The sequence below is a fragment of the Hevea brasiliensis genome, chromosome 1 (genome assembly GCF_030052815.1).
Source record: "Hevea brasiliensis isolate MT/VB/25A 57/8 chromosome 1, ASM3005281v1, whole genome shotgun sequence".
Lineage (NCBI taxonomy): Eukaryota > Viridiplantae > Streptophyta > Magnoliopsida > Malpighiales > Euphorbiaceae > Hevea > Hevea brasiliensis.
The window spans coordinates 124,882,509-124,899,145 of NC_079493.1; the positions used below are offsets into that span (position 1 = coordinate 124,882,509).

General features: G+C 35.2%; 2 protein-coding genes across 3 annotated transcripts; both read right to left on the reverse strand.

Moving 5' to 3' along the window:
* Positions 1 to 323: 323 nt before the first annotated feature.
* On the reverse strand, positions 324 to 10,204 carry LOC110633425 (uncharacterized). 2 transcript variants are annotated; one of them, XM_021782014.2, is made up of 12 exons: positions 9,864 to 10,204; positions 9,096 to 9,314; positions 8,827 to 9,009; positions 8,621 to 8,720; positions 8,506 to 8,536; positions 8,103 to 8,145; positions 7,315 to 7,467; positions 4,943 to 5,391; positions 3,384 to 4,861; positions 1,848 to 3,255; positions 918 to 1,001; positions 324 to 714 (listed from the first exon to the last, which is right to left on the reverse strand). In XM_021782014.2, the coding sequence occupies exons 2-12, from the start codon at positions 9,152 to 9,154 to the stop codon at positions 650 to 652; spliced, it is 4,053 nt and encodes a 1,350-aa protein (XP_021637706.2). In that variant the 5' UTR covers positions 9,155 to 9,314; positions 9,864 to 10,204; the 3' UTR covers positions 324 to 649. The 2 variants fall into 2 exon arrangements, with proteins under 2 accessions (XP_021637706.2, XP_021637704.2); XM_021782012.2 differs by having other exon boundaries at positions 3,384 to 5,391.
* A 4,405-nt stretch (positions 10,205 to 14,609) lies between these two features.
* On the reverse strand, positions 14,610 to 16,511 carry LOC110633428 (trihelix transcription factor ASIL2-like). Its single transcript, XM_021782022.2, has one exon. The coding sequence runs from the start codon at positions 15,998 to 16,000 to the stop codon at positions 14,906 to 14,908; it is 1,095 nt and encodes a 364-aa protein (XP_021637714.2). The 5' UTR covers positions 16,001 to 16,511; the 3' UTR covers positions 14,610 to 14,905.
* Between the last annotated feature and the right edge of the window lie 126 nt (positions 16,512 to 16,637).

A 16,637-nucleotide genomic window follows, 5' to 3' on the forward strand; every position in this document is an offset into this window, starting at 1 on the left:
TCTTTCATTTATTTTGCGAAATTAAGCGTTTGAGAAGAGAAATAATAACAACCTATATATTTTTAAATTTTTTAAAATAAATTAAAATACAATTCAAGGTGAAATGGATCAATTTCTTTTTAAAAAAACTTTCATTTCTAACATATTTATTAAGCGAAATGCATTAGACATCTTATATATATATATATATATATATTGAATTAATTGCCTACTGATAGACCAAGATTTTTTTTTTATTAGAAGAATTGGACCAAGATTAATAATATAAGAAGTAGCAATAGGAAAAAGCATAAGAGCAGTAGCGAGAGAATGCAAGAGTAATGTGGAGTCGATGAAATGAAGTACATGCTGTTGCTTAATCCGCATAATCACATCACTATTCGTAAAACTGTCTCCAACTCTATTTTCTGCCAGGAGTCTGAATGCTCATACGCATCACACAAGGCTAGAGCAAATAAAGAAGAAAAGAATGCTCCTACACTACCAAAATCACAAGAAGGCCAATAGGCAATTTTTAATTTGTTCAAAACAATATACAACATATTTCAGCACAAGCATTTGTATCCTATATATATATATATATATAATCCTTTACACCCTATCACTTGAGATATTCCAAGCATTAGCTCTAAACTTTTCTCTGATGTAATTATCTCAGCTTTGACTCACTTCCCTTGCTTCGGAACGTCGAAAGAGAGAAGAATGATCGTGGTGCTGTAAAATTTGGATGCAATTTTAAATACACCATCATAAACAAACAATTCCAAAACAAACATAAAGCTTCCTTTCATTACTTCATGCATTCAGAAAGACGCTAAACTTGCGAACATTTATTAACTCATTACATTTGCGGCCAACAAAACTACCATATTAATAACCATATTAACATTTTCTCTATATATATAAAAAAGAATCACCTTTAATAGAGCTTCCAGACATATGATCATCCCTAGGTTTGAAATTTGCAGGAGGTGCTGGTATGGAACTATGAATAGCTTGATCTGCAATAAAAGATACATATCATCATCTATGCGAGATTCAGCTGTATAACCAAAATATGTAGATGAAAAAGCGTAATTGCAAAACAGCAAAAAGTTAATACAACCTTTTAGAGAAAGCCATGCCATTTGGTGGACAAATATACCACCACCAAAGTGCTCTGTGCTTATATAAAAGAGAACTATTTACACACACAAAAACATTTCAACACAAGATTTAAAGCAGAGATATTCAAAAAGTTATCATGCTTCCTTTTTAGTTGAACACTACTGCACTATTTATTGCCACTTTAATAACTTTGCTATATGAGGTCAAAAGTTATCAAAAAACCAATTGCGTGGGCCAAATTCTTCCACCCAATTGACTTAACAATTTCAAAAATATTAATAGAGTTCAAAATTCCCATAAGCAGGAAGAGACAAAATAGGAGGTCAGTGCACCAGAACTACAAAGGCGACCGGCCATTGTTATGAAAACAAGGATAATGATTGACATTTTGTCATTGGAACTCTTGGAAAAACCAGAGCACAAAAATTAATGCAAAAAAGATATCCAGAAAAGGACATTAGGAAAGTAATTAAAATTGCCCGCCGTTAAAATAATTAAAAAGTACAAGAGCTTCTAGTTATTTATGAAATTGACTGCCACTAAAATCTATATGGCAAACTACTAGAAATGGAAACATTTTTCACAAGCTAACTTCGTGACAAAGTTGACAACCCTGTTACCAGGTGAAATTGTTCAATTGCTAGAATTTAATTTGATCCAAGCAGGAAAAGAAGTTGATTAGTATTCTCAGCAAACAAGAAGAAAACAATTAAAAATCAGGAAAGAAATATATAGGTTACCATGCTCATTGAACAACTCGCTTTCATTGAAGCCATAGTCAGAAGGATGACTCAGTAAAAATCCCATTCTTGACTTCCTCAAGTCTTCTGCTGTCCGATTGGCAAGATCTCGTCCATCTTCTGCATCATCATCTCCTTCAGAAGTCGTTGCAGAAATCCAGTCAACCAAACTCTCAGTTCCACGACTTTTCCTTCCAAACTTCAATAATCGTTTAAACCCTTTTGTCACGTCCTTGCGTGGCTGATTATGGGATGAATTAGAAACTATAATAGGCTTCTGACCACTTCCCCACTTCTTCCTCATTCGAGCTGTATCAGTGTCTGCATGCGCAAGAGAGTGAGAATTCCACAAAGCAGGGCTTCCAATTGGAGAGTCCACAGAAGCATCAATGTCTGAGATCCCATGTGGGTAAGAAAATGGATTATGCATGCGGGAGTTCCATGACACTGGGCTTTCCCCAGGTGAGTCTTGTAAGGACCCAACAGTGTTTAATGTAGAAGGAACAGATGCTGGCAGTTCAGCAACTGAAGAAGGATCAACTTGAGAAAGAGATCTCAAAGAATCACTATTCTCAGAATCAGACATCTTATCAGATTCCAGGCCTAGTCCCAGTTTTCCGTTTTTAGTGTTTGCAGAATCTTCAATCTCTGTTGTTTCTAGCTCCTCCTCATCTTCTTTTTTTGCTTCATTGATTGAATCTTCTGCCTCAAAGGGATATTCTTCAAATGCTTCTTCATTTTCCAAAGCCTCATTTGCCACTGAACCTTTCAGTTTGGCAATAGTAGTTTCAGCACCAGGACCTATGCCATTACCCTTCCTAAGGAAAGGCTTTGACTCCACATTCTTTGAAAATTTTTCATATGGTCCCTGCTCAGTTTGCTCTTTATCAAACTTCAATGGTGCCAAAACTACATCATCAGAGTTCAAAGTAGGCAAATCCTTGACTTCGGCAGGACTAGCAGAGCTTTTCCTCAAGGACTGAGACTGTCGAGGTTTTTCTTCCTTCGCAAGAGGTATCTCTTCAGTTGTACTCTTGCTGTGGGGATAGCTTCTCACCTGTGTGCGATTTGCTGTTTTGCAGAATCCAGAAGACGGCTTTGTGTTCTCTTTTCTAAAATCAGAAAAATTTGGAACTGATAGTGCTAGAGGATTTTCTGATTGAATTCTCCGCCTCCCAGAACTTTGGTTGGAAATTTTGACTGATGACCGTGGAGCTGGTGCTGCTGTTGTACGAGGGGTGGATGAAGACAAATTTCTGTTTAGCACCAGCTTCTTGTTTAGGGAACTTCTAGAAGCGCCATCAACTAAAGCCACCTCACCTAATGATCTATCTTGTTTATAATATTTCTTTTCCAGAATGTCAGAAGGATCTTCATCCTCCTCACTCTGAAGGGAATCCACCAGATGCTGTAAAAAGGTGAATCTTACCGAATAAGGAAGCTCTGAAATTCCAAAAAATGAAAATATACACAAAAATACAACATTCATCCGCTTCAGAACATAATTCTCAAAGATGTAACTGAAAGATTGAATACCTGCTCCCTCTTGATGCCAGAACGAGCATAGTATGTTCTGAGCTTCTCTGCACGTCTACGAGCACTAGACACTGAATCCAGTCTATCTGCGGACCCAGAAAATTTGGCCTTCATTTCAGCACTACTCCGCTCAAGGCTATCTTGCATGGCCTTTAACTTGGCTTCCTTCTCTGATCTTTTTGTACCCCACTCTTCCCTTAGCTTTGCATCTCTTTTCTGCATGTACCTCTCATAGAACTTTCCTCTAGCATCATCTGAAAAACTCAGCTCCGAGAAATTATGTCTCAGAGAACTGCCATAGTTCTGATCTACTGTCTTCATTGGTGGAGGAGTGCTAAACTTGACATTATCACTAGCATTCACAATTGGTTCAACCACTGTCTTTTTATCCTGAACCTGAGCTGGAGATATTTCCACTGCTGTTGGTTTTCTGTACTGTGAATTTATTGCCTGTTCAACCTGCAACTCGGCAGGCTTGCTTCTACTTGAAAAACCAGATTGATCCCCAGGAACACGAAGCTTGTGCTCTGCAAAAAGCTTTTCCAGCTCATATGCCTTCATTTTCAGCTCATCATTGAGCTCCTGATTCCCCTTAGATTGCCTTCTCTGAACTTGCTCTACTGATGGTGCTGATACAGTACCAAAGCTCTCTCGACTCTCAGATACCTTTTTACCATGAAAAACTGGCTTGTTACTTCCATAAGTAGAGCCAGTCTCATCTCTTCTACCTTGCAGCTTCACAATATGTTCAGGACCTGCAGAAAAAGGCTTCTGGACCTTCATTCTTGGAACTTCAAGATCTTCCACTTTTGTTGGTTCCTTCACAGACACCACGACGTCCTTTCTCACTTGCTCAACTTCACTAGTAGCTGATCTCCACCGTGGCTGAGAAGCTGACTGATCGCCGCCAATCTCTTTATATGACCCTTCCCTTACTTTCATACCAAAACCACCTTCAAGCTGCCCAGAAAGAGATCGGATATGAGTCTGAGAACCCCTTAACCGTGACTGACTGGGTGGCTGATCTCTTGTTTTCACATCCTGAACTCTACTCCCAGAATCAACGTCCGCCACCCTGCCTATAGAACTTCTGATCTGAATATGCAATCCAGACTGGTTGTTGACTCCAACACTCTCCCCTCCATCTGAATAACCTCTCAACTTTCCTTCAAAAACCCCATGACCTTTTCCTGCGCTACTCTTCTCATCTCCACCCAAGATGCCCACTAACTTCTCCTCTCTAACCTCCGGATCAACACTGGCCAGCTCACCTCTACCTGTTAATGTCCTCAGTGAGGCCTGAGACCCCACTTGATCTTTTGAATTCACCTTCCCCTTCAACCCCACCTCCTCGTCCTTCCCCAAAAATCCACCAACATGTGTCTGCAACTCATCCTGATCTTTGAACCCAGAAACCCTCATAGCCTCAGCCTTAACTGAACTAGCTTTACCATTCAACCCCTGCTGATCCTTAGAATCTGCAGATGAGCTAGAAAACATGTTATTTTTGCTTTGGGATACAGAAGATGAAGAGGATGCACACAAAGGGCTATCCATACAGTTATTGTCCTTATTGTCATTGCCAAGGTCAATGCTCATATCACTTGCAGCACTCCATCTCCTCAATACAGCTCTTTCAACTGCAGGCACAGAAGATACATCAGAAGAGAGTCTCCTCAGTTCTACAGATTTGCCTACAGCAACAGGTTTACCGCCCGAGTTCTCCTTCTGCTTATTCTCAAACAGGTTGATCCTGTCCTGCACACTGAGTCGCCTTGCAGGTTGGCTTGGTTGACTAGTTGATGACTCAGTAGTAGGCTCCTCTTTCTTATCTTCTTCCTTGTTCTCACCCTGGACAGTTGGTTGAGCACATACTGATGAATTGGGATCAATTGACATGTCAGATCCCCATGAAGCCCGAACCACTTGCTCCTCGACACCTGGCTTCCATGGATTGGTCAGGTCTGGTCTTCTCTCACACAGTGAGATAAATCTATTACAAGCTTCACTGCAAAAAATATGGAACACCCCCATTAGTTTGGAACTGCTGCATAAAAAAAATGAAACAAAACAAAAAAAAAAGCGAGAAGTAAAAGAAATTTGGCGCCAGGAGAAAACAGAATAAAACACTGTAACTACTAAACCTACCATGCTATGATAGGAAAAGTTAAGAAGATGAGAATTTTATCTTTTTTAATATTAATGAGATCTGATATCAACTATTTCTCCTCAGTTTTTATCATAAGCTTCAAATATAAGAGGATATTAGAATCTCACTAATTTTTATCCAAAATGATTCTTGCTTTGTCCTAAATGGACAATTTTTATAGGCTACAAACCGAATTCGGCAGCATGTGAATATTTGAAGTGGAGATATTTTAGATAATATCCAATAGCAAGTAATAATAATGACTGGTCCCATGTTTCATTGAGGACGCTTTAACCCAATCATTAAGAATTTCCTTGAATTTTGATGCTTTCTGTTTGTGACCTACATGGACGGATCCCAATGCTCCAATCCAAAACTTTTAAGATCATAAATAGAAATGAGAAATTAATAATAAGAAATTTTAATGCAGAGGGAGATAAACAAATGCCAAACGTTGTTCTAATCTCAGTAAATTGTAATACTGAAAATTGAGCTAAAAAGATATCTTATAATATACAGATGACTCTCTAGCATATTCATTTCTTAACAAGTCTTTCTTACCTTACATAAGACATCATGAACCAAGTGTAATCAAAACTTGATAATGAACCTACTACACCAATGAAAAAAAAAAAGCTAATAACAAGGAACAATAATATTTACTGCTACCTAGAAACTCCACCAATGTCTCCTTTCACGTGCTCGAAAACAATCACTTATGCTACATCAAAAGAGAAACTATAATGAAGCATTACACGACAGCATCCCAAAAAACTAAGGAATTTCATGATGTGTCCCCATTTCCCCACCATAAATGTTAAACAACGAATGCTAGATACCACATCTTTGTGTGGCTAGTGCATCAAAAATTATTTAAATGTTACAAATTCTTGAATTACATCATGAGATTTCATTTTCTGAAAATTAAACAATCAAAGCAACGTGCTGTAATAACTTAGCGAAAGTTTAGGACCCATAGCTGCACCTTATCAGCATTTTCTACGGCTTGAAAAGTCAAAATAGTTTCCATAGGAGCCTCTAGATAGTAGGGGATTTCTTATATCCAGAAAAATAAACAAGGTCTTTTTTTTTTTTTTTTTTTTTTAAGAAGCAAAAAAGAGATGCAATATTTGTTTTTATATTGCCCTTGCTTACCTCTATTAACAAAACTACAAAAGATATATGAGAAATGTGTTTTGATCATGTTGAGAGAACATAATAGATGTTATGAGTTAGTGAATTTTGCCTAAACTTCGGGTCACAACAAAATAAGCAGCACAGCTAATTGAAAATTGAAATGATGTAGAAAGAGCAGGATAGGGAGAGGAATAGTAAAAGATCAAAGTGTTGTGAATCTTAAATACTGACTAATAAGAAGTCCTCTACAGAAGAAAGGTCAAGTGACTAAATGTGCAAGGCAAACTAACACTTTTACTTGTTATCATGTAATATTTCCCCTTCTTTTGACCTCCAATGGCTTGTTGGTTATCCAGTTCCACACTTTGCACTGGTCACACAGACAAGCCATCGGTACATATATAAAAATAAATAAAATAAAATCCAGCTGAACCCTAGATTGATATCAAATTCCGTGCTTGTCTGCATTCTTAGAGAGAAAATCAAGCCTCAACCAGATCAAAGAAACAATATATTCTTCCCATCAGCTCTACTTAAAAGGCATTAAAATGTAAAGTTAAATCAAATCCACAATATGCATACAAGCACATGCAATCAACAGGCGTAAGTAATAATTAGGTTTGAAGGATTTTCCAGACTGCTTACTTCAAGCGATGGGCACCAAAACAATCTGAAAATAGCTGGAGCTCTGACACAGTGTCAGGGTTAAAACCAGCAGCTGATGCATGAGCAAGGGAAGTGGTTAGATCCTGCTTAACTGCAGTAAGCCGTACATCAATAGCTCGCAGAAGCTCCTTCCTGCATAGCAAAAGAAAAATAAAATCAGAAAGCCCCTTTGACAGATATGAATCATGAAGCCCCTTTGACAGAGATGAAGCATAACACAAATCTGTTCAAGCATGTTGATTGGCTGTATCAAGGAGCCAACAGCTAGTTTTGTCATTATTATGCACAATTTAACACATATCATCATCATTGACCATCCACTTCATCCTAAGCCATGGCCCATAGCATTTCTACTATTTCATAGCAGTTAAAAATACGCTAGCAAATCCTCAGGAGGTCATGCCTCAGCCTCTTAAATTCACAGTTTAAGGCAGTATCTTCACAACTAGTAAATTCTACAAAGCACCATCTATGAAATAGCTCAGATCAAGTACTGCAGGAAAAGGGGCTTCATAACTTGATAGTTCATTCAATTAACAAAATGTATGTTGCAACTCCCCATTTCTCAGAAGTTTCATGATTTGACAGTAATAACTGGAAATTACATCAAATATTCAGCATTCCTTAAGATTCCAGATTTCCTTTGGAAGATGAAATCAATAACTCAAACAGGTATAAAGACTTTCAAAACTAGTCAAAACTTTCAAGAAACATAATCAAGCATGGATATACCACCCTTCCCCAAAAAATTAGAAAAGGAAAATTACTTCGTTGCATCAGCTCCTGCCACCACTCCTGGTGCATCCCCACCTGGAGGAAGTTATCCAAACCCTGAGTCAGTATATGCGCAATATGTACTTTATTAGGTTCACAGAGATAATTCCAATTTTGAAAACTTTATTAAATTTTAGATATTTCTTAGCATAAGCAGAAAAGGTTCACAAAATTTACTGAGAACAATGGTACTTGTGATTTCACAACATTTTCTTCAAGCATTGGTTTACTATGAATGAAACGAAGTGGAGTTACAAAAGCGATAACATAATAGCCAGCACAATCAACAACGTCAAAAGGCTGAGTTTATTAAATGGTTGATTGTTGCATCCAGATAAGAGATTATAATTATAATTAACCACTGGAGAAGGAGAAAGAAAAGGAAGAGTTCCAAACCTAAAGCATCAGAAAGCTGATCTCTGCCCCCCTGAACAAAAGACTTCCCAGATTTAGCAATGATCCTTACGATTATCATACAACTGTCCTCTGCTAGAAAAAATGGAAGTATTACCTGAGAGTAGATTCTTTGTGCTGCTTCCAACTGAGACATCTCTGCATCAAATGTATTGACCATCTCTAATACCTCAGGTGTACTGACAAACCGCACAAATCTGAAAACATGGAGTTCCAATCATATCCAAATCTGAATTGATGTTAAACCATTTCCTTCTACAATAGCAATGTAATTTCTCAGTAACAGTAAGCACTATAAGTAACCTCTCAAGGGTTCCTTTTGTAAACCAAGTCTCAGCATTTTTATGTCTTTGAACTTCAAGCTTGATTGAATGAACTGCCCGTGCAACCTGCTCTTCAGCAACCTTTAAATGAGTCACAAATGGCTTTACTAATCCTGAAGCAAGCTTCTCTGTATTTCCGTTACTTGACACAAACAATTCACAACTGCCAAAAAGGAAAAAGTAAAAATATCAAAAGCTACATATAGAAAGACAACTAGAATATAAAAATCAAAGGACAAACATCCTCACCGTGAATGCTTTGGGGACAGTTGAAACACAGCATAGTCAAGAGGCATGTCATTTTTCATTTTCTCTCTACAATATTTATGCTATGACTTTGTTCTCTAACCTCCTCATAGAACCAGATGTTCTCCCCTGTGCATGAAACCAAGATCCTCCTACTCTTCAATTAATGAAGTCCCAGAACTGGCAGAACTTTAATATAAAAAATCCTGCAATGCAAATTTTCTGAGGGAAAAAAAACTGAATTACCAATCTGGCAATTGAATGAAGTTATTAAAATGTGAGAAACTCCAAATATGCAAATCACAAGGAAACCAATATTTTGCTAATCCGCATTGCAAATCCAAGTGTGAGAAAGTAGAAAATAAATAATTATGCGAAAAAGTAGATAATGATCAAAATATACTAGTTTTTCCACACAAAGGCCTCCCCAAAAAATAGCCATGGATTTTAATCCTAAAACCTAACTCAAAAACAAAAATGCACCTGAAATAACTGCAACTCAAAAACAGAAAACAGTACTTCATAAGGAGTAACCAAAAGAATCCCAGATCTGATTTCATCAAATTCCAACCCCAAAAGCCCAACTAAACCAAACTCACTAACAAAACACTGGTAAAACCAAATTCAAATGCCAAACCAATCGAAACCCATTCACATAGACACACAGGAAGTACTTGCCTACAGAAGAATGTACAAAAATTGCTGTGAAGAATCCAAAAACACTAATCACTTAAACCCAAAAGCTTGAGAGAAACGCAGGTCAGATCATACCTGAGAGACCAATCAGTAAGATCTCGGATTGGTGAACAGAACCTATGTTTCGGATAGTTCAAATGGGTACCAGCATTTGGGTTTTATCTATTCTTTCTATAATCTATATTTGTGTTCTTTATCAGATTCTTTTTGGGGGATTTTGGGGTTTTTTTAGGCTCTAACAACCCTGAAAAATGACAAGATGGTTTTTGCTTTACTCATCTCTCAAATGCCAATCTTTTCTTCTCTTTCCTTATCTTTCGCTTTTAGCCTTTTGCTAGCTTCCCCTCTCTAAGCAATACAGTAGAGAGAGAAAGTGAAAGGAGACTGTTCTCTTTCAGACCAATCAAGTTTTTGTTATTAATTTGAGTGATTTTAACTGCATCTGAAAGACACTGATCTCTACTGTTCAAAATTACCAAGAGGCTCCTGACTGGACTTCAAGCGAATTTACTATACTGTCCATACTGTTCTTTAGCTTTTTTTTTTTTTTTTTTTTTAATTCCTTCTCCTTGGCGGCGTTTGCCTGTATGATATTAGCGCCGTAATTTACAGAAAACTTGTTAATCCATGTAAGCATTTTTCATGAAATGATAATTTACTTATGAGAAAAAAAAATAAATTAATTTAAATTTAATTAAGTTTAAATTTTTATATTTAATTTATAATTCAAATGAAAAAAATATTGGAGTTGTAACTGATAAAAGAATGATAATTAAATTAAAAAGGCAGTTATTATTTTTAAAAGAAAAAATTATTTTCAACATGTGTACATAATTATATTTTGTAAGATTTATTATCACTTATTTAGCATTTTATTACTGATTTGTCATTCCACATATGTAAATCTATGTGGAATTTTCAAGTTAGGATATAACTTCTTTTAAGGAATTTGAAAATTTTAACCTATAAGAGGAAAAGTGAATTATTTTTATTTTTAATTAAAAAAATATAAATTCAAAAATTTAACCTACTCTAATATATAAATACAATAATATCATATTAGATAACAATAAGTGTTTAATGCTTGATAAAACTCACAGCATTTTTAAAGAGAAAATATATATTCAATTTTTTGAGAAAATATTATAAAAAATTATATTTATGAACTCTAAAAATATTAATTTTTATAAACCGAACATAGAATAATATTTCAATAAATAAAAAAATTATATATATATATATATTTAATTTATAATTATTGTATTGTTTAAAATTATAATATAATAATTTTAGTGATTTAATATAAGAATTAAGTTTTACTCTGATATATTAATATCATATACAAGATTGTAGCTTAAAATTGGTAAGCATATAGTCAGTAAGAGTTTTGTTGCCATTTCCTTAATATTTAAAAATGGTGGATTTCCAAATAACAAAAAAAATAGAGGTTTAATAAAGCCATTTGGAACATCTTGATCAGTACATTCCTATTGTCAAAAATTTTTTAGTAGGAAATTTTAAATTTTTTCTTTTAAGAACACACGCATATAAGAGAACACAAGATTTATTGTATCAACACTTACATCCAGATAATTACTGACTAGAAGTAGCCTTAACAGAAAAAAATTTTAATTTTACTTTTTATTTATTAAATATTAAAAATGGGTAAATTTAAGCATTCATTACAAATACTTATGTAAACAAGCAATACACTAATTAAACAATCCTACAAAATTCTCTTATCTTTTATTGTCACAAGAACTATAAGTTGATTTAGATTTTTTACAGATTTTTTTTATCTTTCATTCAAATCATTTTTATGGGAATTTGCCACTGAAATTAAGGGGGTATTTAGGTAATTTAAATGCAAAATAAGGGTGAGGTCAGGTGTCTACGTTCTCTGGTAATAATCGATTCTAAAACTTAACGGTTCTTCACAATGAAGTTTTCAAAGTGAGAGTGAGAGCTGGGCTACCGTGCATTTCAAGCACCCACTTTCATTTTTTTATTTTTTTTCTGATTTTTTTTTTTGAAAAATAAAATAATATTTTAATTTCAATCCATTCCAAACCCCAACAGATAGAAACCCTACGAACTAACGGAGCATAACCCGAACCCATGTTTATCAACATTCGTGGCCACCTTTTCTTCAATTGCAAGTTGTCAGTGGCTACCAAGAGGGGACTACAGATCAACTTCATTGAGCATGGAAGAATACAACACAACCATCACAGGAAGAACACCCTCAAGTCAAAGTCTCCCTTACCCAGTGTCTTCGAAGATAGGGAAAAAGGGGAAGATTTGATACAAATAATAAGTCACTGCTACTATTATAAATTGATAATTGCGATCACATCTCATTTAATATTAGATTAAAATAAAGAGGAAGATCACTTGTTAGGATTGTGAATTTTTTTTTATTTAATATTTATTTTTCATTCAAAGTCTAATCAACAATAGAAAAGAGGTCACGGATTAGATTTTTCTTTTTTTTTTTTTTTGTTATTTTATGGTTTTGCTTAGTATTAGAAACTCTTGATTAATATAAAGTAATCAAAATTAATATTTCTTACTTTTAATAAAAGAGATTGAGGATTTTTGGGGTGGACAAAATTGAAATTGAAGTATCTCAACTCATAATGAAAAAAAAAGCTTTTTTATTTCCAAATTAAATCTCAACCATTCATTTTCATCCAAAATTTGGATGTTTATTGATAATTAAAATGAACCAAAATATTTGTTCCATCCACCCTTTATTGACAAAAAGAAACTATATAAACGCGAGAATGACTCGCACCAAAGTTGCCCACTTCACATGGTAGGACCATTAGAGTTTGTGTTTTGATTTTTCCTTTTTTCTTTTTTTATTTTTTTTTTTTTTGAAAATTTTTTCATTTTTTTATGTGTATTTTCATTTCATGTTGATTTTATGGTCAATGACAATGAAATAGTTGGAATCGTGACATGGTTGACCAACAAATTGTCCTTTTGTTATAGGCTTAATTAGCTTTTCATTTAATGACTTTTAATTTAAGGATATTGAATTTATTTTTTAACATCTTGAATTTGGATATCAATTAACTTTATATTTATATTTATGATAAATTTAATTTAATAATACTTATTTTTTTAATTTAATAAAAATATGAACTAAATAAAAATTAATAAGTTACACAACCATATATAGTCATCTATACTTTCAATAAAAATAATAAATAATATTATAATAGGTAAATAAAAAAATTTAAATTCGAGAACTTCTCACTCCAAAAATATCAATTAAGCTATCACTTATTAGATTCAATAATATTATATTTTATTTTTATAACTATAAAACCTTAAATTTAATTTTTTTTTTTTGAATTTCAATATATTATTTGCAAATATATCGCGATGGTTAATGAAATTATTGAAAGTTTTCGTAATTTTACTAAGGTAATGAAATATCAAAACGCACTTAAAGGATATAATTAAATACATAATGAATAACAAATTCAGTAAATATCTAATGAAATGGAGATTAAATTTATAATTGTGCATATCCTCCCACTTAATTTCCCATGTATTTTGAAGCCTTATCCATTAACCCTTGTATAGTTTTTTTTTTAAATTTACCTTGACATGAAATAGAAATAAACATATTTTTATTTTATAAAAAATAAAAAGAAAAATAAAAATCATTGCAAATTATTAGTCCTTTTATATTGTGTTTGACGGACACGTGGGATATTAAACTAACAGTTAGCTCTGATTTGTCCATCAAAAGTACTCTCACATCTTACACCCGCACCAAAATTATGATTATGATATAATTATTATTATCTGATTGGGAGTAATTATCGAGAAGAAAATTAAAAATTTACACAAACAAGACCTTTTAGAGATAAATTTGAGGTTGATCCAACGCGTGTTAAATTTGTACGGTTGTGAAGCGCAGGCTATTGGACCCCAGTTCCATTTTACGCAAAAGTGGGTTGTATGGGCCCCGCTTGACCTCAATTTTACGTAATAGATGATTTAAAATAATATTAAAAAAAAAACAATTTAAACAATAATATCAAATAAATAAGTAAAAAAATAAAGTAATATGAAATATATAAAAATTAAGAGAGGTTAAAAAACTCATTTAATTTTTTTTTTCCAAGAGGAAGATTCATATTTTCCGTTGCTTGCCGACATTCCACATGTCTAGCACTCTCTGACGCCTGGATTACTAAGTTGAAAACCTCGTATGATTTGATGCTTTGGTAGCAAGAAAAAATTTTGTACAGCGTACTTGAATGAATTGGATTAATTTATATATACAATATGCGCAAGCACTTAAAACGTGAACATAAAATAATTCACAATACCAACAAGATTAAATAGTATCTTCCTAGATGCCATTCCTAATAAGCCTGGAAAACCAAGCGAATTGATTTGGTAAAAACCAATAAAACTAAGCATTAACCAATACTAATGATTTCGTTCAGAAAATACAATAGAAGTAACCAGTATGATCTCCAAAGTTTCCTACTACCCCGATTAGCATCAATTAGGGAGATTTCTGCGGGATTGCTGCAACTTTTTGCTGCCAAATTCTGGATGACCAATGAACACTCTTAGCTGTACACCAACACTAAGCAAATCCTCAGTTTCAAAAGGATTGGACAAAGAATTCACTTGGCAATAACAGTAGAACATAAAGGACAATACCCCTATTCCCTACTGGCAATATCAAGCAATTCCTGGAACTAATTATAAGGAACTGCATATGCCGCTAAATTATTGACAAAGAAAGCTATTCACTGTACAAAATAATCCACAACAAGACCACAGAAATGCCAACAATCACTAGCAATATTTTGGAAAGGAAGCAATTCTCTTGTAGATACATGCTACAAGTAAGAATACACTCACCAGAGTAGTCGCTACATGTTCTATAACAGATACAATTTTAAAAACCAGTCAAATTGCTGTTATAAATGAAGCTTCATAAGCACTACCGAGGATGCACCCAACATTAGAAATATTCCCTATTCTCAATTCTCAAGTTCCAGTTTTCCACAATCAATGGGGTAACACAGAGAAACCTACAAATCTACTTCTAAATTACTGCAAAAATCTAAGTTCAACTCTTAGTTATCACTATCACTATTGTTATTATTATGAATAATATTGTTACCACTGATGTGATGATGATGATTACTACCATTTGCTCCCCTTCTACCGCGCTTCAATTGCGAGATTTCCATCTGGGTCTTCATGAAAAATTGCATCCTCTGCAATTCCAGCTCTTTGGCAAACTTCATCCTCGTCTTCTCCATCTCCACCACCTGCTGCAACTTGACACTCTCTGCCTGCTCATAAGCTTCCCCAAACTTGAGTATTGCTTGTGTCAACATTCTAATTGAATTCCCCCACCCTTTTCTTTCCTTCACTCCCTTTGTATTCACTCCTCTCTGCACCACCACCCTTGACTTCTTCTCTGGTGGCAAACTATCATCCGAATCTGGAAAATTCTCCTCCTCCTCCGAGGATGACTCAGTTTCCACCTGATTTCGTTTTCGAAGATGCGGTTTCACATTATGACTCTTCGTTACCTGATTGCTCTTCATTTGTGCCTTTCCTTGATGAAACTGATATTGGTTCGACCCACTAGCTCCACCACTGCGTATCCCAACTGGGATTCCTACCGGAACTTTGCTAGACAAAGAAGCAGCAGCGGCAGCAGCAGTAACAGGGATCTTGGCGGTTGGACCAATTAACTGATCCAAACGTTCGTAAAACGGCCACTTGCTGGGTCCACCACCCGAAGCAATCTTCGCTTTCTCCAATTTATACTTCTTCTTCACCGTATCAATTCGGTTCTTGCATTGAATATCAGTCTTCGCAGCCTTCTTATAGTCCTCTCTGCTACTCACAATATCCGCAACTTCCTTCCAGTGCTTCTGCTTCAAATTCCCTCTGCTCAGCTCCAAATACCTCTCACCCCACGCGTCAATTAGCACCGCCGTCGCTCCTTCGCTCCAGCAATCCTCTCTTCCGCCCCCGTTGGTCTTCGGCTGCTGGATCGGTAGAGTTAGCGCTAAGCTATTGTTGTTCTGCTGTTGAGGATGAGAAGACGGAGGCGCAGCAGCCACCGTCACCGTAATTCTCCCGTTGGGTGGAGACGGCGAGGGAGATCCGGTGGCCGCCGATGTGTGTGACTGTATCTCCTCATCATCGTCCATCGCGACAAAAATCAACGGCTTAGATCTGATGATTCCGACTACAAGTTAAAAAGAGCAAATAAAGAAACATAGAACAAAGAGAAAGGAGGTGCGTGCGACTGTATATATTAGAAACGTTGACGGGAAAATTTTGGGAGCTGACGGAGAAGGAGAAGGTGGGCTATGAAAAAGAGAGCGTAGGGGGACACGTGGAGAAGAGAAGTTGGGCAAGGGGTGAGGTGGAGGAATATGATTGGGAATGCGTAGTGAATTCCGTCACCGGCGTGATGGGGAGAGTAGCCGGCTTGGTAGTTTAAGCGTGTTAACTTTATCCGAGGAATAGAATTGACGGAAAACACCATGGTTTTGATTGGAATTAACGGAAATGCCTACAGTAGCTGCCTGCCAGTTTCCGGTGGTGGTTATTTGCCTAAACTGCCCTCTCGCCGTACAAGAATGTGGTGATGCTGTAATATATCGTCGTATTTTTTGGGGACTTTTCAATAAAACGAAAGAGCGGGGAAATTTAAATCCATGATCTCATTTATATTATGATATAAACACTTATAATTATAATTAGTTTAATATATAATTATAATTAGTTTAATATTACTCTTTAATCACTTTTATCTAATTAATTTTAATTTCTTGTTAAAGT

Bases quoted from the DNA above. Each gene is read 5' to 3' on its own strand.
- LOC110633425 (XM_021782012.2), bottom strand. From the start codon at position 9,154: ATGAAAAATGACATGCCTCTTGACTATGCTGTGTTTCAACTGTCCCCA. The intron at 9,010-9,095 runs GTGAGGATGTTT...CCTTTTTGGCAG, and splicing joins CTGTCCCCAAAGCATTCACG to TTGTGAATTGTTTGTGTCAA. The intron at 8,146-8,505 runs GTTTGGAACTCT...AACTTCCTCCAG, and splicing joins TCAGCTTTCTGATGCTTTAG to GTGGGGATGCACCAGGAGTG.
- LOC110633428 (XM_021782022.2), bottom strand. From the start codon at position 16,000: ATGGACGATGATGAGGAGATACAGTCACACACATCGGCGGCCACCGGA.